At 42.6% G+C, this 23,047-nt stretch overlaps 1 protein-coding gene across 10 annotated transcripts in view; it reads left to right on the top strand.

Moving 5' to 3' along the window:
* The window catches only part of mapk8ip3 (mitogen-activated protein kinase 8 interacting protein 3), a 202,757-nt gene that overhangs the window by 94,497 nt on the left and 85,213 nt on the right, over positions 1 to 23,047 (top strand). For all 10 annotated transcript variants that reach the window (XM_078559079.1, XM_078559071.1, XM_078559076.1 and 7 more), the window contains exons 9-11: positions 12,993 to 13,050; positions 15,709 to 15,861; positions 21,577 to 21,643. In XM_078559079.1, coding sequence (XP_078415205.1) covers positions 12,993 to 13,050; positions 15,709 to 15,861; positions 21,577 to 21,643 — 278 coding nt within the window. The remainder of the gene's footprint in view (positions 1 to 12,992; positions 13,051 to 15,708; positions 15,862 to 21,576; positions 21,644 to 23,047) is intronic.

The raw sequence follows: 23,047 nt of genomic DNA, 5'->3' as shown, positions 1-23,047 counted from the left end.
CGTCTATAAACCCGACTCTGCCTCTGGTTGTGCTGTCATCATTGACCATAAGATTCAAAGTAAGTGATTGGTTGACGCCACAGCAGTTTTGGAGCTTGGTTGGGGTTGGCACAGTAGGTTTGCTGGGACTGCATGTTGCAGAAAACATAATCAGCTTTGACACAAGTCTCGTCCTACACACACCACTGGTCTGGCCTTTATTATTCCATTTCCACTGTCATTGAAATGCCTGCAGGATCACTGATGTTTTTTTTTGTGATTTTATTTTTGTAACTTTAATTATTGATTGACCTTTTTGTTTTGCTTCCTTTTCTCCTCCCGGCCTGTGTCTGCTTGCGCTGGACATCTCCATAGGAGAGTTTTCAGGTGTGTATCTCTCCTTTGATTGGTGTGTTTGTGTTGGTGCTGTACACATTGTGATACTCCCTTACCGCTGCAAAATCACTTTTTTGGCTTTTGGCCTGTGCCTCCCGTCTTCCTGGTTTGCTCAGTCTGCCCTTGAACTGCATTAGGAATGTAACACCTCTCTCCCTTCCCCAGAATCCTGGTGAAGTTGCAACTAAGGTTGCTCAGTCGTGCACGCTGTCTTCAAAGCTCTCCTCTCTCCTCCACCAAACAGCTGTTTTTGATTTAAAACCGAGCCGTCTTTAGAATTATATGGTGGGATGAAAATAGTTAAGATTTCGACTCATCTTTTAGCAGTAGGGCTTTGGACTCCTAGCTTATAGGGTGCATGTTAAAATCGCAGACTTAACTGGCATTCTAACTTGGCCACTTTCTTCAACTGAGCAGTACCAAACACATCCCGAGCTCAGTCGGATCATCTTTTTGCTCAGTCTTGAGAGAAAACCCAAAGCCTGCAACGCTACTCCATGTGTTGGAACAATCGTAGTGTATCATTGATGTTGGCCATGGGCTGGAGCTCAACTCAGACCCCCTGAATGAATAAACATAACATGGCAATTTGAGTGGAGGGAAATAGGGATGGAATACTGACCGATTTGAACACCTGCCAATGATAGGAGCAAGAGTTAGCATTTTTACTTTATCATGGAAGGACTAGCTTTTCTGATCCCAGTTCAGGTAGTGTTTGGGGATGGGCTGGTCACCTTGGCTTACAGAAAGAACATTGATAAACCCCCGAATTATCTCTTAAATACATATTGTGCCTTGCTCAGAAAACACTTAATTCAAAACAGTTTAACTCTCCCTCAGAAAAGCAAAATACTGCAGGTACTGAAAATCTGAAAGAAAAGCAGGCAGTGCTGGAAATTCTCAGCATATCTGGCAGCTCCAGAGGAGAGAGAAATAGTTGGCGTTTCACGTCAGTGACCTGTCAGCCGATGAAAGGTCATCACTTTGTTTCTTTCTCCACAGATGCTCCCTGACCTGCTGAGAATTTCCAGCATTCTTTTTTGCTTTCGTTTTAAGTTTTCCTTAGTTTGAATGAGAATATTATATATAATTTTACTGAAATGGGAGACAAGTGTACAAGTTAGGACAATGACCTTGGATTGCAGTTGTGTGAAATGCCAACCCTAAGCCCACCACCCCCATCTTCAATATTCCTTGTAGATCCAAAACAAAACATGAAATTGCATCTCACATTTTTGATTTGACTTGAACAGATTTAACACAAACCTTAAGGCCGGGGAATATGCGGATGCAGTAATTCTATAATAACTTTACACACGCAGAAAGCAAGAAGATTTTCAGTATTGAGTCCTGTTTCGACTAAAAATCTTGTTGAACCTTACACGTTTTGACCCAAGAAAAGGCCAGCAGAAGAAACTGGTGCTTCTGTTTAAGAACCATTTTTCTATCGTTGCCACCTCCCAGAAGGCCTGTTTAAAATCGCCCAAAATGTCTTCAGAGCCGCTCCCTGTTTTCCACTGTTGTAACTTAGCCGAAGGCGATAAAACCAGGTTCCTGCTGCACGTCTCACAAAGTTATGCCAGTGGAGTAGGAGCAACTCTGAGCAAATTCTGGCCCAGTATTTCAGTCACTGAGCATTTCTGGCACACACTGGCACGTCGGCCAACTTGAGGTGCTCGTTACAGTTGCCCTTCTCGGGCTGACTTCTCGGATATGTTCTGACACTCTGAGGGTGGAATTAGTCGTCTGTGCCGGTTTACAAAACAGACTCCTGACGTGCTGGCAGCCTGCTTTTTACACATCACTCAATTTTCTTTATCATTACTCTCCGGTGCAGGAATGGGCTGCCGATTCACTATGAGCCCATTTTGCACAACTGTTGCAGCCCCCCCACTCTGTAAAGTTGCAGTTGCTGTCCATTGCATTTTGTGCCCCCCCCCCCCCCCCCCCCCCCCCCAAAAAAAAAGCGATTGGGGCATTCACCGGCACTGTAGGGATAGAATTCGTTCATTTTACCTCATAAGGTGTATCACAGTGCAGCAGAGCAGTAAAAGTTTATCAGCAGTCAGATCTGTATGAAGGCTGACAAACAATGAACTGGTGCATAACCACTTCTTTCTCTCTTTTTTGCTTTCTTCCCCGCCCTTAACGGACTGCCCTCTTAGTACGTGATGATTTCTTCGGTAAGGTTCCTGCCACCATTTTTTCCTCTTCCTTCATACATTTTCATACACTTTTGGAGTCTTTTCCTTTGCTTTTGTAGTTTAGTGAAAGCCTGGGAAATGGTGCTGCTTGCATTTGCCCCTTCCGGTTTGGGTGTCTTTGCGTTCCTAGTTTGTGATGTGTCACTGCTGTTGGCTGATTGGCTCCTTTTGTTCACACATTAATTTGATTCCCAAATTTCCAATTAATTTTCAGACAGATTAAGGGTGATCAACTGTAGAATATTGTTGTCGTGGACGTTTCAACATTAAATCCATCGGACTGTCTTTAAAGAAGGTCATTCAGTTGACAGATATTTAAATTTGATTAAAATTTACCCACTGTGACCCCAGAGCAGTTATTTTGAATCCAATTTTTGACAGAGGGGGGATAAATAAAAGGATGTTTGCTGATTATTGATCAATTGAAATCTAATTGTACTTTAGTTTGCTCCGACCGACAGTAATCTGAATCTAAAGTGGCACTGGATTAACAATATGTGACACTGCCTCTGACTGCTCCAAGCACCTATCAGCCTCGACAATAACTAGCACTCGCTTTCCCTTCATTTGCTAATTTTAATGAATAAGCAGACATGAGAATAAAGCAGGAAACATTCTTTTGCAAAGAAGTCTTGCTTAGTTTCTTCATTAAAGTTAGCGGATGGCAGAATTAGGTCGTCAGGTGGCTTGATGTTAAAAATGGTGTTAGAAGTTTGTGTACGGTTTAAGAATGATCCAGTAATGCCAGTGATGGAGAAGTGGTTTAAGGAGACTTTCCTCTATAGGAACCAGGGTTAAAGGATGTTGATGGTTTTTGATTTTTGGAGGTGAGACTTACCTACGTCACCCACATTGACATGTAATCTACCTCAGGCCTAAGTATTAAACCAGGAGCGTTGAGAGAAACATGCAATATAAGGATAGCCTCAAATTAAATATTTTGAACAAGTATTTAACTTTCTGACAACAAATTAACTCTTTAATGAAACCAATGTATAATCTACACATTAGCATCACTTTGTGATCTTATGTATGCAAAAAGCAAATATTTTGAAACTGTGTAGTAGAGAACTGTTGTGACTGAGTGAAACTCGATAGTCATGCTGCACGTTTCAGGTCCTGCTTTGTAGCCCAGAAGAAGAGTGTTTTGTTTACCTGAGCAAAACTCTCCCATTTTTAAAGAAGTTTCGTTTTGAAACAATTTTATTCTTAAAGCAAGAAGCATTTAGATCTGCTTTGCATAGACTGTATGAAGCATGGAACCAGCAATTGATTCCGTGTTTCGGTATCGGGTTTATAAGCAGACAGCGAGCTCTCCTGCTGGCTCAAGTGCGTAGCCGTGTGCCTCAGGAAGGTCCCAGGTTCAGTCCTGATTCTTTACTGGGTTAATTGATCTTGATTAGAGGGATATTGAGGCAGTCACTGAGTGGGTTTCAATAATGAAATGATGCAGAAACCTAATTTAACTTGCAAATATAAAACATGGCACAAGGAAGTGGTTTTTGCAGTGTGCTTTTGAACTGCGTATCCTGGTATTTTTGACTTCTGTTGGCTGCTGCAAAATGTAACTGGCATGTTCGATATAATGCTCGTTATACTATAAACCGTCCTTTGAGGTTTGATTTAATTCTTTGACCACTGGGCATTCTTATTGGCCATGACACTTACATTTATAATTTACAGTTTCAGTAAATTTCACTTTTACTCATCAAGTTGAGGAATCCCGGGTGTTGGTTGAAAGAACATTTCCCACAAGGCTTCCAGTGTTAGCATTCATGTTCTTGGCTCAGACAGAATAGACGGATGTGAAATAAGGCTCTCAATATTATAGTGTTCCTTTAGCTCAACCTCTGTGGAAGATTCCTTGCTGCCCCTGTGTAACGTTACAATTTTCCAACGCATGTTATTGTTGCTACATCTTTGAATGAAATTCTTCATTTATTGGATTGTGACTATGCAAACTAATTTCAGCTAATGAACAAAGGGAGAACAAAGGCTTTCATTTCATCATAACTGGGAAAGTGAGGAGACTTTCATTTCATTGTGACTCTGTGACCCTGTGGTTAACTAGGATGAATTAAACCCAAGATCTCAGAATTGGGAATGCAGTTTGCTAATCTACTACAATCTGGTGATGCCTCAAGGGATATGGGGAGTGGGCCAGAAAGTGGAGTTGATGTTGAAGATCAGCCACGATCGTACTGAATGGCGGAGCAGGCTCGATGGGCCAGATGGTCTACTCCTGCTCCTATTTCTTGTGTTCTTAATCAGCAGTTCACATTTGAATTACAATACTGTTCAAGGCCCAGAACAGGAGAGTAAATTATCCTGAGCTAATTACGGTTTAGCATCGCAGTGAAAATGAGAAAAAGAATGTTTTGAGTTCTTGCAAACTCATTAGTACAAAGAGAGTTTGAAATTACACTTATGCACGAAGGGTAAATGAATGATTAATATATTTGTAGAAAATTTCTTTGCTATTTTAGTGAAGCCGTTAACCTATTTATTTTAAATGAACTGACGCCTCTGTTAAAAATAGTGTTACAGGTGGAGTCAGGGTATCTCTTGTGAATGGTCAGACTACTCATATAGAGGCCTTAGGCTCCAGGTAATTACAAGAGATTCTAGATGATCTGATTGAAAGGACCTTGAGGCAAAGATTTACACGATTCTATTGCTGCCAGCATGGTCTGCTCCCATGCAGCGGACATACTGCGGGATTGCTGGGCAACAGGAGCAGAGCTGGAGTGCGAGCTGCATGACTGAGGCTGTTATTTCGAAGGGAAAATCCACTCATCAATCTTCAAGTGTTGTAAAGCGGGCAGTAACTGCAAGCAGCTGAAACAGCGAACATGACTGATTCAGTTACAGACCCTTCTCATTGATGCTTAAGTAGTATTAGGTAGCAGCACAGCAAACAGTGGTAGTTGAAGGGAGTGCTGAGGCCAGTGTTGCAGAAATGCTCTGGACCATTTTGGTTACAGTGGACAAAGAGGGTTTGCTAAGAGTAGTGCAGGCATTTGGATAACTGTATTCCGCCTGGTATGAGTGATCAGTGCACTATCCTTTCTCATGGCACTGGTGCAGCTGCAGCATCATCGTTGGTACCTGGGGTGGAATTCCTGTCAGAAACCCAAAACGGTGGCAGAAATGGCTGCAGGGGGTTCAGAAAGAACCACTCTGGCACCATTTTTCATCCCTGGTAACCCTTCTCTGCTTACCTTTTTCCAACGAGAAGACAACTACAATGCATATCTAAGATAAGAGCAAAATACTGCGGATGCTGGAAATCTGAAACAAAAACAAAAACTGCTGGAAAAACTCAGCAGGTCCAACAGCATCTGTGGAGAGAAAGGCAGAGTTAACGTTTTGAGTCCGTATGACCCCCTCCTTTTGAAGAAGAGTCATACGGACTTGAAACGTTAACTCTGTCTTTCTCTCCACAGATGCTGTCGGACCTGCTGAGCTCTTCCAGCAGTTTTTGTTACAGTGCATATCTGCTGTGGTTGCTTTCTTATTCCCAATGTGTAAGAATCTACCTCGGGTTTAATATCTGATTAAGGTCGGTGAAAGTTACTCATCGCACGGGTCTTGTGCAAGCAACAACTTGAATTTGTATAGTACCTATAGCATAGAATGAAATGCCCCAAGCCGCTTCACAGAGCCAAAGGAGTTGTCAGGAATGGGTGACCAAAAGTTTGTCTGAGGTGGGATTTAAGGAAGAGGTTTTGAAGGAGGGAACCTCTAGACATTGAAAAGATTGCCATCTTGTGGGCTGCTCCTTAACAAGCAATAATCTCTGAGCCTGTGATAAAGACGACTAATGCACAGTCTTGGTGCTAAAGTGTGTTCTCAGCTTAAAATTGTTCCAGCCCTTTCCTGATGAGCATGTATGAGCAAAATAATGGACTATCTTCAACATTCAACTGCTGCCATCTAGCGTTTAGTTACCATTGAGTAATGCTTTATATCAGTGGCAAATTCTAAACTTAATTAATGCAGTGTCAGAGAATTGCTAATGCTTGTCTACAGGAAATTATTATTACATTTAAAAGTTTTAAATTATGTAGAAATCCAAATTAAACATTTAGAATAAAACAGCACTGGAGGTCTTTTTAGGAAACTTGAGATTTAATTGAGCAATTCTTTGAATTATCAGAAATAGATTACAATAAATTTATCACCGATTGAGAAATTGCAAGAATGTGCATAGCTGGATTTTATGGGGTGCTGCCCACCCCTCCCCCCACCCCCCAAACAAACACTTGTCTAAAAGGTCAGGGGTTAGAAGCCCACCCAAGCTCCTGACAACTGCCTCGCAGCAAATTAACACTGGGAGCAGCTTTTATTGCTTTAAGGTGAGACTTCTGCCCCTATCTCAGGAGGAAGTCATGCCTTAAAGAATTGTTAGTCAGTTGGATGGCTGGCAATTCTGTAGTTCCAGCAGTCCCAGTTAGGAGTGGTGGCCACTGCTGAGGCTACAGGCAGCCCCACCAACCCAAGAAGCCCAAGTAAGGCCTTCGGATCTTAGTGAGGGTGTCGGGGGCTAAGTTCAAGAGGGCTGGTGGGTGGGGTTAAAGGGAAGGATGACTTTGAGGGAGAGCATTGCTCCGATGGGTCCAAGGCACTCGCAAAGGAGTCCAACCGCCCCAACACCAGGGCTACTGGATTTCCCATGTGGGTTGGAACTCCTCCCTCCAGGGTAAAATATCAGTGGCAGGAAGGCCATCTGCCTTCAAACCCGCAGCAGGGGGTCAGGTCAAGGGTGTCACTCTAAGTGCCCCTGCTTCCTGATGCTGTGTCCTCTGATCAGGCACCAAGTGCCTTTGAATGAGGGAGTCCGCAATCGACCCTGTAGGGGTTTGCTTGTTGTGCTCCCTGTGTGGCGATAGCCCCGCCTGCTGCTAGATTAATACCAGCGGTACTGGGATAAGGCCCTTAATTGGGTATTAATTGCTTGCTTAAGAGTCTCAGTTGGTGGCAGGACACCCATGGACCTTCCAGCCGCAGACTTAATTGGGGTGGAGACGGGTAGGTGGCGGAGTGCCCAGCCGCCGCTGGGGGACGGCACAAAGCCCTGCCCATCATCTTGGTGCAGCATGAATACACCTCTGAATTGGGAAGTAGTGATTAATAGATACCAAGCTCAGCTATTAAAGGTCTGTAGATTCCAGGAAAACTAAGAGGTCTTGTGGCTCATGGTAGCATCCCTACCTCTGGGCCAGAAGATCTTGGTTCAAGTCCCATCCCAAGACTTGATGGCTACAGAAGGTGTGTTCATAACGTGGCCAAAACAGGTTGATTATCAGCCTGTAAATCCTTCCAAATATGCCTGATGGCAGGCTGTAAGAGTGGGAGAGTTTCCTGGTCAGCCATACTGCAGAAGGCAACAGCAAACCACTGCAGTACTTTGCCAAGCATAATCATGGACCAATCCAATGGCATTCCATGGTCACCAACTCCCTTTTAGGGCATGGTACCTGAAGGAGGGGATTATTCCAGGAAGGGGGAAACACTTTTTTGCAAGGAATAATTTGAATCATGAGGATTGTGGGTTTTGGGAGGAAGTATTGGTGGGAACTTTGCCTGCTGAGATGGGCCCTTTGGAAATTCAGGCTCATGCTGTGTACAATCTATCATAAGTTATTTTAAATTCTTTGAGTGTCCAAATTAATGATTTGTATATTTAAGTGGAAAATTCGCTACAAAAAGTACTAACTCAGAAAATTATTTCCTTGATTCAAACACTGTGGAGATAGAGGGAGGATGCAAAGAGTGCAGGTCAGAATATTTTGCACTCAGAAAGACCAAGAGAGCAAAGTTAATAGAAACCCTGACCGTAGTAATATTGGTAAAATAGGGAATGAGAGGAAAGGTTGTGAGGAGAGAAGCTGGGGGGTGGGGGTGCGTGGAGGCTATTCAGACCTGAACTTCATAGCGTGTTAATAGTTCCCCAAGTAGGAAGAAATTTTTTGATGCAAAAGAAGAAATTGAACTTTGAGACAGTGTTAACGGCGAAGGAATTCCATTTAATTGGAGGGTTGAATAATTAATAGCCATTGAGAGGCATGCGGAAATTACTACAATGAAGAATTGAAAGAAAAGAGATTTTCATGGGTGCTCATTAAAGGAGACCTTATGCTCATGTGGAGGGCAAATGATAACCTGGACTGGTTTTGAGCTTAGGCCTGTTTTTGAGCCATTGCACTGCATTAGGATTTACGGATGTGGCCGCTAAAGGAGGTTGATGAATCATCAGCAAAGGTGTGAATGCAGTCGTTGCTATGAAGAAACAGAGCTCAGGGGCTGGTTAAAGGAATTATGGCATTAACTGAATGATGCAAGAGCAAACCAGGCACTTATGGTGGTTTTGATGGGAACATAACTTCGAAAGAAGTCTAAACAAGTTACCTGCATCCTTTGAAGCACTAGATCCTTGCAAAATGTCCAAGATAACAGTGTTTTGCACAGAATGCAGTTGTGATGAGCCTCAAAACCTCTGCAAACCTGGCGTATTTCACAGAAATGTAATGTAGGGGAACAGGACAACAGTTCAGAAACACTTAATTGGGTGTGAAGTGCTTTGGGATGTCCTGAAGTCGTGAAAGGTGCTATATAAATGCAAGTCTTTTTTGATGTAGACTACCTGTGGGACACTTCTACAATTCTCCCCAAATTTGTCAAGCTAATGAAGTGCACCAGAGATAAAATGCAAACCGTACTAAGAGATAATTGATCAATGAATCCTGAATTCCAGAGGCGTGAAACCTAGATGACAAGGACACCTGCGCTTAAAAAAAAAAACCATACTGCTGGCCGTAGGGTAGGTCAGAACTTGTGAGGTGATGGATAACTTGAGAGTTGACAGCAGCTTCCAAAACTTTACGAAGTGCTGATGAAGCAAATTTTCAAAGAGAAGGACAATCGGACTGTTTATAAGAGAGATTGGTGAGATGGTATAGGATAGGAATAAGTCTGGAGGGGCATGCCTTAAGAATGGATGGTGGTCATGTCTTTTGGTTCAGAGATTAGAACCCAGAGAGCAGAAGATCTGACATTCCCAACGTGAATCAGACTTCACATGTTGAGCTGCATAGCTGTTTGTGCATGTTTAAATATGCCCAAGAGCAAATGGGAAGAAAACTGGATCGTTGACTTATAAGAGCTCTTATATCCAACATGACCTTAGAAGAAATAAGGTTAGAAGAGTAGTAACATTGACCAATGTGCATTCAAATGGACAACATCATTCCTGATAATGCCTGTAAATGACAAGACAGGAAGCTTCATATAAATCGGTTGTTGTTGCAGAGTGAGAGGAGACAAGGTCAGTAATATATTAGGATATGGAAGCCATTCTGTCACAATCAAACCAGAATAGCAAAGTCACAAACAGGTCATGTTGTAGTCAGGTGCTTGAGCATTACTTTTTTTCTGATTTCCTGGTCCAACTTGTTGCATATTCTGTTTGTAAACCACAACATTTTTTTTTCTCACTTTTATAACATTGTTTTTCTTTTGGTTCAAATACATGTTTCCATTGAGAGTGGAAGGGTAGCTGACAGTGCTGTGTAATAAAGCCACATACCCACCCTAGCATATCTCTGGGCCCAAGCAACCTAAGTGTGTTGTTTTATTAAACGAATGTTCCTCAGTGTGAGTCATACAAATACTTTTCACACACTTCACAACTACGTGTTGCCCATCATAAATAGAGACCATGTGAACATGCTTCCACTGTGCCAACTTTGCTGACTTATCCCAAGCACTATTTTATTATTTACATTAGGAAAGAACAACAAATAAACACCAGCGAATAGGGAATTTCCATCAACAAAACCATCAACATTGAGGCAAGGACGTTTGTTTTTTGTTGTTCACCCCTCCCAAAAAAAAAAGTTTGTTTCATAGTTTTGCATCAGTGTTAGATTAGCATGGGTAGAGACCCAACAGCGTGTCAGTTGAATGGCTTAGAGTTCACAAGAGTTTTGGAAGTAACTGCTTTATTCACTTTGGTCCTGCCGCTAGACAAATACCTGGCAAAACTAGTGTAAAAAAGTAAGAAAAATACAGAGAAACCACAAAGGTCGATGTTGCCTGTGATCAACACCGCACACTAATAACATCAGAAAATAATCTCTCAATAGCAACAGCAATACTAAAATAAATGCAGACGTAATTTTAGATCTTGTATCCTCTCCCATCACAACAATATTTACACCTACTTTCACAACATCGCCCATACCTCAGTTCTCTCTCCCGCCCCCCCACCCCACCCCAACAGCCCCCAAACAACTAAAACCCTTGGAAGTTCCTTCATCACCTCCAGACACGACTATAACTATGCTCTCCTTGGTGACCAAGTTGTGCATGCTTATTACCCCCCAGTCCTTGTGATCCGTCTGTCTCAGAAGATGAAGGACTGTGCCTAGGGTGTACATCACTTCTGGATTGAACGTGTTTGTTGAGGCTCTAGAGACTGATTCGTGAATGGCGGTATCTTCCACAGCTGGCGCAGATGAACAGCGTTGGCCCGAGGTTGATTTTTTTTTCTGGTGGGCTCTTTTTTCCACCATCTGGTCATTTCTTTTCTCCTCTGCTTTTTCCACACCTTTCCTGACTGCTTGTCTCCATGCACTCCGGTCAGCAGCGAGGACTTCCCATGTATCAACTCCAATCCGGTCAACTTGAGGTCTTGCTTACAGACATCCTTGTATCGCAGACGTGGGTGATCTGTTGGTCTCCTGCTGATAGCAAGCTTGTCATAGAATGAAAATTGGGTGGGTTTCTATAAAAAGGCAGGTGATTAATGCAACAAACTACTATCCTCCAAGAGGTGAAAATGAAAATTCCTCTGCAGCCTCATCCCGTCCGATCTCTGCAATTTCCTCCAGCCCTTTGCTCCAAAGATCAGAAGTTTAATTTCAGGTTTGATCTTGGATGGGGATAAGGGCTTTTTGGTTATGAAGAGGATGAAAGGTCCTCACAATAGGGTGCTTTCTGAAGAGGGCTCCAATGGGTCTTTTTTTTATCCATTCATGGGGTATGGGCGTCACTGGCTGGGCCAGCATTTATTGCCCATCCCTAGTTGCCCTTGAGAAGGCGGTGGTGAGCTGCCTTCTTGAACCGTCTGCTTTGGCTGCTTGAGTTTCCACTGCTTCCCCCCCTGTATTGGAGTGGTGAAGAGGCAGTCAGCTAACTTCCCTACTTGTCTGGGAGGAGTAAAATCAAGGGTGATTCTGGCAGGGGTGGGAATTGAATGAAGGGCCTCCTTGTCTGATTTCCCTTTGATTTTCTAATGCTGTAGCACCTGGTTTTAGGAGGTATAGTGGAAGAAAATCAAGCACCATATATCCTCTGGAATTCACTTGGCTCCAGTCTTTTGTACATTGTCCTCTGGCTTTGCCTGACAATTGTTAACGAAGTCTTCAGCTACCTGGATCCTACTCTGGAGCTTCCTTCCTACGGTCCTCTGCCTCTTCATCTCTCTTTCCTTTTTTTGAAACCTCATAATCCACCTTCTCAACCAAATTTTTGATTACCTTTGCTAATTTCTCATTTCCGTATTCACGCTGTCTGTTTCCTAAATGTTTTCTGTGCAGTAACTTGGGGCGTTCTTACATTTAAAAACACTGTTGGTCAGTTAGCCTCCATCTCTTAATGTGTGGGATCAAATGTGAAGAATAACCAATTGGAAGTGTACTGGAGGACTGCTGCTGCTTCTGTCCTTGAAATTACATCGCAGTGCGAATCCCATCTACAAAAGGAGGAAAAAGGGCAAAAAGGATAATAAAAACCCACAATGGGGTTGAGATCCATCTTAAGCCACCAATCCCTGGGTCTGAGATTGGCTGCGGAATCTTTAAACACTGCGGGTGGATGGAGAGTTGCACTTAGAAAACTGAAAATGGATTACATTTGAGGCATGCTTTTTTTCGCTGTCCTTTAAACAGTGGACCTTAAAACCAGTCGAGTTGTTTGTGAAATGTCACAGTTGAGCAGCTGGTTAAATGACTGACAGAATCCCACAAAATAATATTAAACCAAGAGGCTGTTGGGTCCACTGGGGTGCATGTGCCTTCTATGATTCATCTGCAATTGGTGATCTCTGTGTTCCATTCATGCTTTTTCACTGCAGCTCTCTCACGTGAGTGAATGTGTGCATTTGTAAATGACGAGGGATTTTGCACATCATACTTTCTGCTGCAGCATATGGTTCAACATTGACTAGCTTGACATGGTGTTGTATGAAATGCCCATTTTTGATTTTATTTATGTGTATGTATGTATAGCGTGTGTGTGTGTGTGTGTGTGTGTATCTATGTCTGTATATGTATATGAATGCTGTGCACCTCAATAGTTAATAGAACCTATACACAGTTACTGAATAAATATCACTTATGCCTCTTCCAGGAATGGGAAAGGAGGTTGAAAATCTCATCATGGAGAACACCCAGCTTTTGGAAACTAAGTAAGGAAAACAGTTTGCTATAAACTTACTCAACTGCATGAGCTCATCAAAGTCTAGACAAATTCTCAACGTGCTGACTGCTGTCATACATATTCACATAATGTAATCATGGATCTTCATCTACATCCTTGTAATGTTCTCATTGTTGCCCTGACAAATCAGAGCTCATTCTCATGATGTTGTCAGTGATGCCAATTTATGTTCTCATGCTATTTACTCTGATATGTATGCTAATGCTCGTTGATAGTCCTTTAAATCCTTGTGGTGCAAATGGTTACATTTTAAAGTTTGTGCTCTAGATCATTTTGTTTGGTTCGATATCTCAGACCTCTTGATAAGTGAGTCCCTGTTCCCCATGGTCAAAGTGTGCCTCTGCCTGTCTAGTATTGTGTGATTTAATAGTGAACCCAGAGTTGCAACAGAAAATGCAGCTATTATATTTTGACTTATTAGTTATATCACCCACCCTCATGTGATCTTTGCTTATTTTTAAATGTGGTAGAATAAACACTTCAGTAGACAATGGCTGAGCAGTTAAACTGCCAAATAGATTTATTGAGCAGTAAATACAATGACACAATGTGGATGTTCAACAACTGCACTCTTAACTAACCCTTCCTGCAACATGGAAAGTAAGAATCAGTCTTGCCTCCTTCAATAAACTGTAATGTAAATTGGACAAGGCCTGAAATCCCTGGAACATTAAGATTTTTATAGCATTTGTTGCTGACCATCCAGAGATCCTCTCTGGCCTATCTATTTATCTCTAATAGCTTCGGTGGACTAACCAGTTGTGTAAGATGGACTGAAAAATGAATTCCAAAAATTGATTGGTGCAAATATGTATTCTTTAAGTTAAATAAAGAAGCTGCCAAATGTTCACAGATGTTCTAACTCTCGCAAATTTCTTCGTATGCCTATTGGATTGAAAAGAAACATTGATCTCCTGAAGAGTACAAATGAATGTGGGAGCTTATACAATTTAGTACAATGCACTAGGGTAGTTCACCCTACTTTTACTTAGAAGTTGTTTAATTCAAATTGAAATTATGCAAAAATTACCGCATGTTTTATTATAATTATTTAATTCAAGCCATTGGTTGATTTGAATTTGGCGTTGATGAAACAAGTTTACATAACTTAGGACAGACTTTATTTTTTATTGTGTTTAGGTGTGAAGGATCCCCTGGATGCTGAGCATAGAGGAAAATTGGTTGGGGAAGGTTGCATGCTTCAAATGGAGCTTACCTGATTTTTCACTCATTAATTTGCTCCCACCACAGTGTCCAAGCTATCCTTTTCATCCAAGTGCAATAAGATAAAAAGTCGGACATTTTTTTGGGCCTTCATTCTAAGGTGTAGTTCAGTTCTAATTTGGTTTGCACTGCTTTAAGAGCAGCCTGAATCTTAGTGCAACTACCACTCAAACTTCAAAGTAAATTTACTTGATTGTTAAGAAATCCAGGTGGGACTCAAAAATAAAAACACAAAGTGCTGGAAAAACTCAGCAGGTCTGGCTTTCTGTCTCCACAGATGCTGCCAAACCTGCTGAGTTTTTCCTGCACTTTCTGTTTTTATCTCAAGATCTCCTTCATCTGCAGTATTTTGCTTTTTTTCCAGGTGAGACTCAGATGGGCTTAGAATTGACATCACTAGTTTTTCTTTATTCTTTCATGGGATGTGGGTGTCATTGGCAAGGCCAGCATTTGTTGCCCATCTTTAATCGCCCTTGAACTGAGTGGCTTGCTGGGCCATTTCAGAGGGCATTTAAGAGTCAACCACATTGCTGTGGGTGTGGAGTCAGATGTAGGCCAGACCAGGTAAGGATGACAGATTTCCTTCCCTAAAGGGCATTAGTGAACCAGATGGGTTTTTACAACAAGATAGCTTTATAGTCACTATCACCATTACTGAGACTAGCTTTAAATTCCAGATTTATTAATTAATTGAATTTAAATTGCATCAGTTTCCTTGGTAGGATTTGAACCTATGTTCCCAGAGCATTAACCTGGGTCTCTGGATTACTAGCCCACTACACTACCACTATGCCACCATCTCCCCCAGAGGGAGGGAAAAATTTGTAAAAGTCAAATTTTTAAAGGAATGGAGAAATTAAAGGGGAGCATGTGACAAAGCAGGAGCTGAAAATTCATAAACTGGAAGCACTAAAAGACAAGTTTGGTCCATTAGCCACCTCCGCTGAGGCTGCGGATTAAGGGGCGCCAGGCCATAAATGAAGGGAAAGGGTCCCGTAGATTCAGGCACGAGACCGTAGGCAAGTGAGTGCACCTGACCACCTCCTTCAGTGGTTGCTGATGTTACAGTGGTGCTGCATGAGATACAAGCAAGGAGGGGTTTCCTCTGTACCACCCCAAGCACCATTCTAATGGTCTATTTTACAGCATGCCAGCAAGAAAGTGCAGCTAAATTGTCGGCTGCTGCTGATTGTTACTGTCTACACGTGTGTCGTAAGTTTTTATTGTTATGATTGGCCTGCGTGCTAAGCTTTTCTCTAGCACAGTTATAACTGAACTAAAAGAATATTCACTGGCACTTCTTGCACTTCTGTTTATAAATGATATTGAGAATTTTTGGTATTCAGTTCATTTACTTTAATTGAAAGTGATATAACTCGGTGGATTTGATTTGCAATTGTAGGAACGCTCTGAACATAGTGAAGGATGACCTGATTGCAAAGGTTGATGAGCTGTCAAGTGAGCAGGAGGTGCTGAAAGGGGAGCTGGAGACTATCAAACAAGCCAAAGTCAAGGTTGAGAACCGGATGAAGGAGCTGGAGGAAGAACTGAAACGGTGAGAGAGTACATAATGATCTATTATTGTTCCTATCCTCTACAGTAGTGGGATCTGTTCGGTGCGTGGGGCATGTGCTCTATTGAAAGCCCTTATCTAAACTAGCTGATATGTGAAATCTCATTGTTTGCACACTCCAGCAATGCATATAGGTGGAGCTGTGACTGAACTTTCATTGGTAGTGGTATCACAACTTGCCTGTGTTATGACCAGGTGAGGAGGGATGCAAGGTCTCCCCCATTTTTTTTTTCACTCCTCAGTTGGTCATAACAGGTTTTTTGAAATTCATAGGGAATGTGTCAATTCAGTGTATGTACTTAACTGTTTGTGTGCTGATTTCAAAGAGCTCAGTCAAGACAGGCTTTCTTGAGTTTCACCCAGTTAAGATATTAAAATATTAAAGAAAGATAGGCACATGCCCCAACTGTTGCAACACACGTGCACACACGCACGTGCGCGTGCGCGCGCACAAACAAACAAGTGTGCAAAAATACAAGTTACAAAGTAGGGGCTACCAATAGTCGTTTGGTAGTACAGAACTTGAGTATTTCTGGAAAAAGGGGCATGTCCAAGCTTTTCATCTTGCACTCATCGGGACACTTTAAAGAATACCAATATAAGGGGAAAACGAAACAACAATTTGTACTGTATGTGAAGAAACATTGAAACATAGAAAATGAGCAAGGGTAAGTCATTTGGCCCTTTGAGCCTGCTCCACCATTCAATACAATCATGGCTGATCCTCTATCTCAACACCGTATTCCCACTCTCTCCCCATACCCCTCGATGCCTTTAGAGTCTAGAAATCTATCTGTGCCCTTAAATATATTCAGTGACTTGGCCTCCACAGCCCCTTGTGATAGAGAATTCCACAGGTTCAACACCCTCTGAGTGAAGAAGTTTCTTCTCATCTCAGTCCTAAATGGCCTAACCCATATCCTGAGACTGTGAACCCTTGTTCAAGAACGCCCTAGCCAGAGGAGACATCATTCCTGCATCTAGTCTGTCCAGCCCTGTCAGCATTTTATACGTTTCAATGAGATCCCCTCTCGTTCTTCTAAACTCCAGTGAATACAGGCCTAATCGGCCCAATCTCTCCTCATACGACAATCCTGCCAACCCAGGAATCAGTCTGGTGAACCTTCGCTGCACTCCCTCTGTGGGTAAGGAGACCAAAACTGCACACACTACTCCAAGCGAGTGCTGATTGGTTGGCAAGTGGTTTTGCATTGGTGGTGAGTGGCACCAGTGACAGTGACTGACACTTAACTGCCAAGCATTGCGTGAAATTTAAACCAGGGCAAGGCTCAAGCTGCCTGGTTTAAATTTGAAACAATGCTTGGTAGTTAACAGTCAGTCACCATAACTGGTGCATTCTCCATGGCAACGCCACTTGCCAACCAATCAACACTCTCATCATGTAGTGTAAATTGTTGTTTTCCCCTTATATTAGTATTCTTGCGAAGTGTCCTGATGAGTGCAAGACGAAAAGCTTCAACATGTCTCTTTTTTTCAGCAGTGCTAAAGTAGGGGATCTTAACTTTCGGTCAAATTAAGGTTCAACAAGAAAAAGCAAATAAATAAATAGTATTCACTGATTGCGAGTCCTTGGTGCAGTTGTTTGTGGCTGAGGCAGTTCCTAAAGCTGTAGTCCTTGGGTTTTCCTTCTGAAAACACTGCTGTGGAATTTGAGGTGGTCTTTAGGATTTCTCTGTCCACAGTATGATATAAGCAATTCCAGGGTCCAAATTAGTTGAGAGAGAGGGAGAGGCAAGCGGCCTTTTTGCTGCTTTCAGATGTTCCTCCTTCAGACTGCGCCAAAGTAAGCAGGATTGTAATAAAAGAAAATTCAAAAAGGAGGATTTGATCACATGACTTCTATCTCTGTGATGATTGGGTATTCTACAGAAGGTAATTGATTATCTAATGTTTGGATAGACCTTTGCTATTGTATTAAGGCCAAGAGGATTTTTTTTTAAATGCCCAAGCCATCACTTCTGAATGACCCAATCTTCCGTGTAATGAGCTAGGAAGAAAATATCAGCACCTGCAGGGTAGCCATTGTCTCTGTAGACTCTCTGTGTCCAGCCTGATGGAGTGGAATGTAGTTATGCAGTGATGCAAACAGTGGCAGCCATTTTAAGTTTCAGTCCACCTTTAAAGCAGTACTAGACATTAGCAGGTATGAAATTCCACAGGAGGGTTGTCTGGGTATGTCCTGTTTGTAATCCACTTTGGAAGCTTCCAGAAACTTGACCAACTTGCAGTTACAGGCATGTCAGGTGACCTCTGGCAGCCATCTTAAGTCAGTGTCTTTGTTTTAACAATTAAAACTTTGTTAAAATGTTTCATATGTAAGTCCAGCAAATTAAATTGAAATTTAATATTTGGCAACAACACACCTCCATAAGACTTTTTTTTTTGTTATTCATTTATGGGATGTGGGCTTCGCTGGCTGGGCCAGCATTTATTGTCCATACCTAGTTGCCCTTGAGAAGGTGGTGGGTGAGCTGCCTTCTTGAACCGCTGCAGTCCATGTGGTGTAGGTACACCCACAGTGCTGTTAGGAAGGGAGTTCCAGGATTTTGACCCAGCGACACTGAAGGAACGGCGATATATTTCCAAATCAGGATGGTGAGAGACTTGGAGGGGAACTTCCAGGCGGTGGTGTTCCCATCTACCTGCTGCCCTTGTCCTTCTAGGTGGTAGTGGTCATGGGTTTGAAAGATGCTGTCTAAGGAGCCTTGGTGAATTCCTGCAGTGGATCTTGTAGATGGTACACACTGCTGCTAATGTGCATTGGCGGTGGAGGGAGTGAATGTTTGTGAATGTGGTGCCAATCAAGTGGGCTGCTTTGTCCTGGACAGTGTCAAGCTCTTTCTGTGTTGTGGGAGTTGCACTCATCCAGGCAAATGGGGAGTATTCCATCACACTCCTGACTTTGTGCCTTGTAGATGGTGGACAAGCTTGGGGAGTCAGGAGGTGAGTTAGTCATTGCAGGATTCCTAGCCTCTGACCTGCACTTGTAACCACAGTATTTATATGGCTAGTCCAGCTCAGTTTCTGGTCATTGGTAACCCCCAGGATGTTGATAGTGGGGGATTCAGTGATGGTAATGCCATTGAACGTCAAGGGATGATGGTTAGATTCTCTCTTGTTGGAGATGGTCATTGTCTGGCACTGGTGTGGTGTGAATGTTACTTGCCACTTGTCTGCCCAAACCTGGATATTGTCCAGGTCTTGCTGCATTTGGACATGGGCTGTCACATAAAAGCCATTGTTTCAGTTAGTGGTCCTGCAGGGTACTCATATCTATCTTCAAAATATGCTCTGAAAGAAATTGTATCTTTAACTTTTTTCTCAGTAACTGCCATTTCTAATGTCCAAAATAGGTGTTTAAACAAGATAAATGGAACAAAAATTACATATTTCATTATAAATACATAAGTGTCATTACATAAAAATTAGACTAAAACTACATCAGCTTTAGCTTTGGCTGACTTGTCTCGAGTCCCGCTTGAGAGACTTAAGCTGGCACTCAATGGTGTAGCGTTGGTAGTGATTTCTTTCAGAATAGATGTAAAAATGAAACCCTGCCTGCCCCGTTTATACTGCTGCCCTGCCTGCTGCCATTTAGGGTAAGGCCCTGAAAAGGCCAGCTGGAGAACTTGCTTGTTTCAGGGCCACTCTTAATAAATAAATGCATTTAATATACAGATTCAGGCCCTATAACATACATAGACAGTAGCATGTTTTTTTTTGCTAGGCCAGCATTTATTGCCCATCCCTAGTTGCCCTCGCGAAGGTGGTGGTGAGCTGCCTTCTTGAATCACTGCAGTCCATGTGGTGTAGGTACACCCACAGCACTGTTAGGAAGGGAATTCCAGGATTTTGAGCCAGCGACAGTGAAGGGACAGCGATATATTTCCAAGTCAGGATGGGGAGCAGCTTAGAGGAAAACTTGCAAATAGTGGTGTTCCCATGCATCTGCTGCCCTTGTCCTTCTAGGTAGTAGAGGTTGCAGGTTTGGAAGGTGCTGCCGAAGGAGACTTGGTGAGACTTGTAGATGGTACACACTGTTGCTACTGTGCATCGGTGGTGGAGGAAGTGAATATTGAAGATGGAAGATGGGGTGCCAATCAAGTGGATTGCTTTGTCCTGGATAGTGTTGAGCTTCTTGAGTGTTGTGGGAGCTGCACTCATCCAGGCAAGTGGGGAGTATTCCATCACACTCCTGACGTGCCTTGTAGATGGCAGACAGGCTTTGAGGAGCCAGGAGGTGTTGTGACCACAGCCGGTGTTAATTGCAGCACAAACCAAATCCCAGAGGGAAACCTGGCCTTTGGGCCATACCCTTTTTTTAATGTCTTCTGAAAAACGAGAAGATGACGTGCTGATCTCAGCAGTAAGAAGTCCAGTAACACTTCTGGGATTTTAAACATTAAAAGTAAAAGTTTTATTAACAAGAATAAAAGAAAAATTTTCTCAGGTCAAATTTACATTGACTTATTAAAATAGAAGGCTGATTTTCACCCTGAGGCAAGAAATATGAGCTGTGACTGTTTCCAGTTCCTGATCCTGCATCCGGGATGAATCGACCACTGACTGGGCAGCCCTTTAATTGGCACGGAGATGGGTTCCCTGTCTAATTAACGGTGGCGAGGAGGCTCTTGAAGTTGCAGGGCCAATCAGAGGCCTTCCAGCTGGCTGTAGTAAAAAGTAACTGGGGGGGTTAGTGGGCAGGAGGGAAACCCTTCCTCCACAGGGTAGCCTTTGGCTGCACCAGGCAGGCAGGGAGGGCCTGTAGGCCTGCTTCTGAATGCCCACCTCTAGGAAGTTAACTTCTCTGTTTCACATCTGGAAAATGGAAGCCAACTGGAAAAGCCCAGTTAGCCTCCTTAACCCCTGTTTAATGAGGCTCCTAACGAGCCTATCAGACTACCTCAGCCAAAATGTCAGACGTCAGGAACAGACTCAGGAAACTGGCATGCCGTCCAGCATTGTAATTTTCAGGCCTTGTCCATCTCCATTCCCAATCTCCGTGGGGCCCAAGAGTTCATCCCAGAGAGTTTTTTGGGGTGATTTTAATATTACCATAGTGTCACACCAAAAGTAACTCACTAGTTCTCTGGCTGTTTACTTTATGGCAACAGTGACAGTTTCCTCTAATTTACTGAAGTTTATACTTTGAAGCAAGGAGGAAGGAAGACATTTTAATTTTAGGACTCAGTAGAAAAAAAAGAAAAGATAAAATAATTTTGAAACCTTAATTAGGCCAATATACACAATTAAAATGTGTCACAAAGTCCACACAGCAGTTAAAATATTATGCTGTTTAAAAATGTTTTTATTTCTCTTTATATCGACTTGGATTTAAAACTCTCTCTAGTTCTATTTCTGACTCCAGCAAAACATTCTAGAAGCAAGAGGAATATGTGGGGTAACTTAAAAACTTGAAATAATAAAATGTAAAAACTGTGCAACTTATGCATTCCTGGGAGTGATTGTAAGCCATGACTGCAGTGTGTTTAAATATGATTCACAACCAGGCACTCAACAGTTTCCAGCCTGTCATGTTTTATCTGTTCATGGATAATCTGAATAGATCAGAATGAATGAGGGGAGTATTGTTTTTCTCTGTGAACTGTGAACAGTGATTTCTCATATCATCAGATGAGCCTCTCCCTGTCCCTAATGTACTTCTATGTTTTCTAGGGTTAAATCAGAAGCTATCGTGGCCATGAATAATAAAGAAGGCAAAGAGGAGCTGGAGGACGTGAGCGTAAGTTCTTGATGTTGTGTACTGGATTGTCAGTGTTTATTCAGCCAGATAGTAATGGGTGTGGTGTAATGGTTCCAATAGCACAAGCTAAGAAAAGTCTTATTAGTTACAGTTGATTGAGTATGTTCATTAGCCAAGAAAGTACATTGTTAACCCAGTCTTTGTATGTACAAAAGATGAGTGACTCTTATATTCAGGTGCTGGTAAGAGTTAGATTCCCACACTTCCCTTTGGACGCACAGTCAAGTGCAGGAGGTCTTGTGGCACAGTGGGTAGCAACCCTACCTCTGGGCCAGAAGCTCTGGGTTCAAGTCTCATTACGGGACTGGATGGCCATGGAAGGTGTGTTAATAACATGGTCAAACAGGTTGATTATCAATCTGTGAATCTTACGGCAGGCAGTAAGAGCAGGAAAGTTTCCTGGTCAGCCATACTGCAGAAGGCAATGACAAACCACTGCAGAACTTTGCCAAGCATAATTATGGACCAATCCAATGGAAGTCCATGGTCACCAACACCCACTTGGGGCAGGGTACCTGAAAGAGGAGGAATCAAGTGCGGAGACTTGTCTGACTCCCAAATCTCTTACTACATCTCAATTTGTTTGCTATTCCTAGTTGTTTAGCAAGATAAATTCCTATAGGGTAAGATCTGGAATGCATTAGAAAGGGAAGGGCCACAAAGCATTTCACCCCAACAGCAAACATGGCCTGTATCTCAGCAAAATAATCCTGCTATGATAGGATTTTCTTGCAATTTGTTCACCTACCTGTTCTCCCAGCTTCATGAAGAACAATGGAAATGAGAATCCTGGATCTGAATAAGGAACTGCAAACGCAGTGGAGTCCATTGGAGACCTTATCTGTACAGTTATATTTGTTCCTTGTTATAGGTCTTTGTTCAGTCCCTTCACCACACTGTTCTCCTTCAACCATAAGGCAGGATGGGTCTGGGCCTAGGCTTTGCTGAGGAGACGGTGGCAAAGTGGTAATGTCACTGGATTAGTAATCCAGAAGCCCAGGTTAATGCTGTGGGGCATGGGTTCAAATCCCACCTAGACAGCTGGTGGAATTTAAATTCAATTAATAAATCTGCAATATAAAGCTAGTCTCAGTAATGGTGACCGTGAAACTATCATTAAATGCTGTAAAACTCCATCTGGTTCATTAATGTCCATCCTTACCTCGTCTGGCCTACATGTGACTCCAGCTCCACAGCAGTGTGGTTGACTCTTCACTATCCTCTGAAATGGCCTAGCAAGCCACTCAGTTCAAAGGCAATGGGCAACAGATGCTGCCTTAGCCAGTGATTCCCACATCCCATGAAAGAATGAAAAAAGAATAGTTTTCATCCTCTTCCCATCTCCTTGCTATACCACCAGAACGTGGTTCTGTCAGGGTCTGG

The sequence above is a fragment of the Cetorhinus maximus genome, chromosome 15 (genome assembly GCF_964194155.1).
Source record: "Cetorhinus maximus chromosome 15, sCetMax3.hap1.1, whole genome shotgun sequence".
Taxonomy (NCBI): Eukaryota; Metazoa; Chordata; class Chondrichthyes; order Lamniformes; family Cetorhinidae; genus Cetorhinus; species Cetorhinus maximus.
Note: the sequence above shows the minus strand (reverse complement) of the source record. Positions and strands in the feature narration are given on the sequence as shown.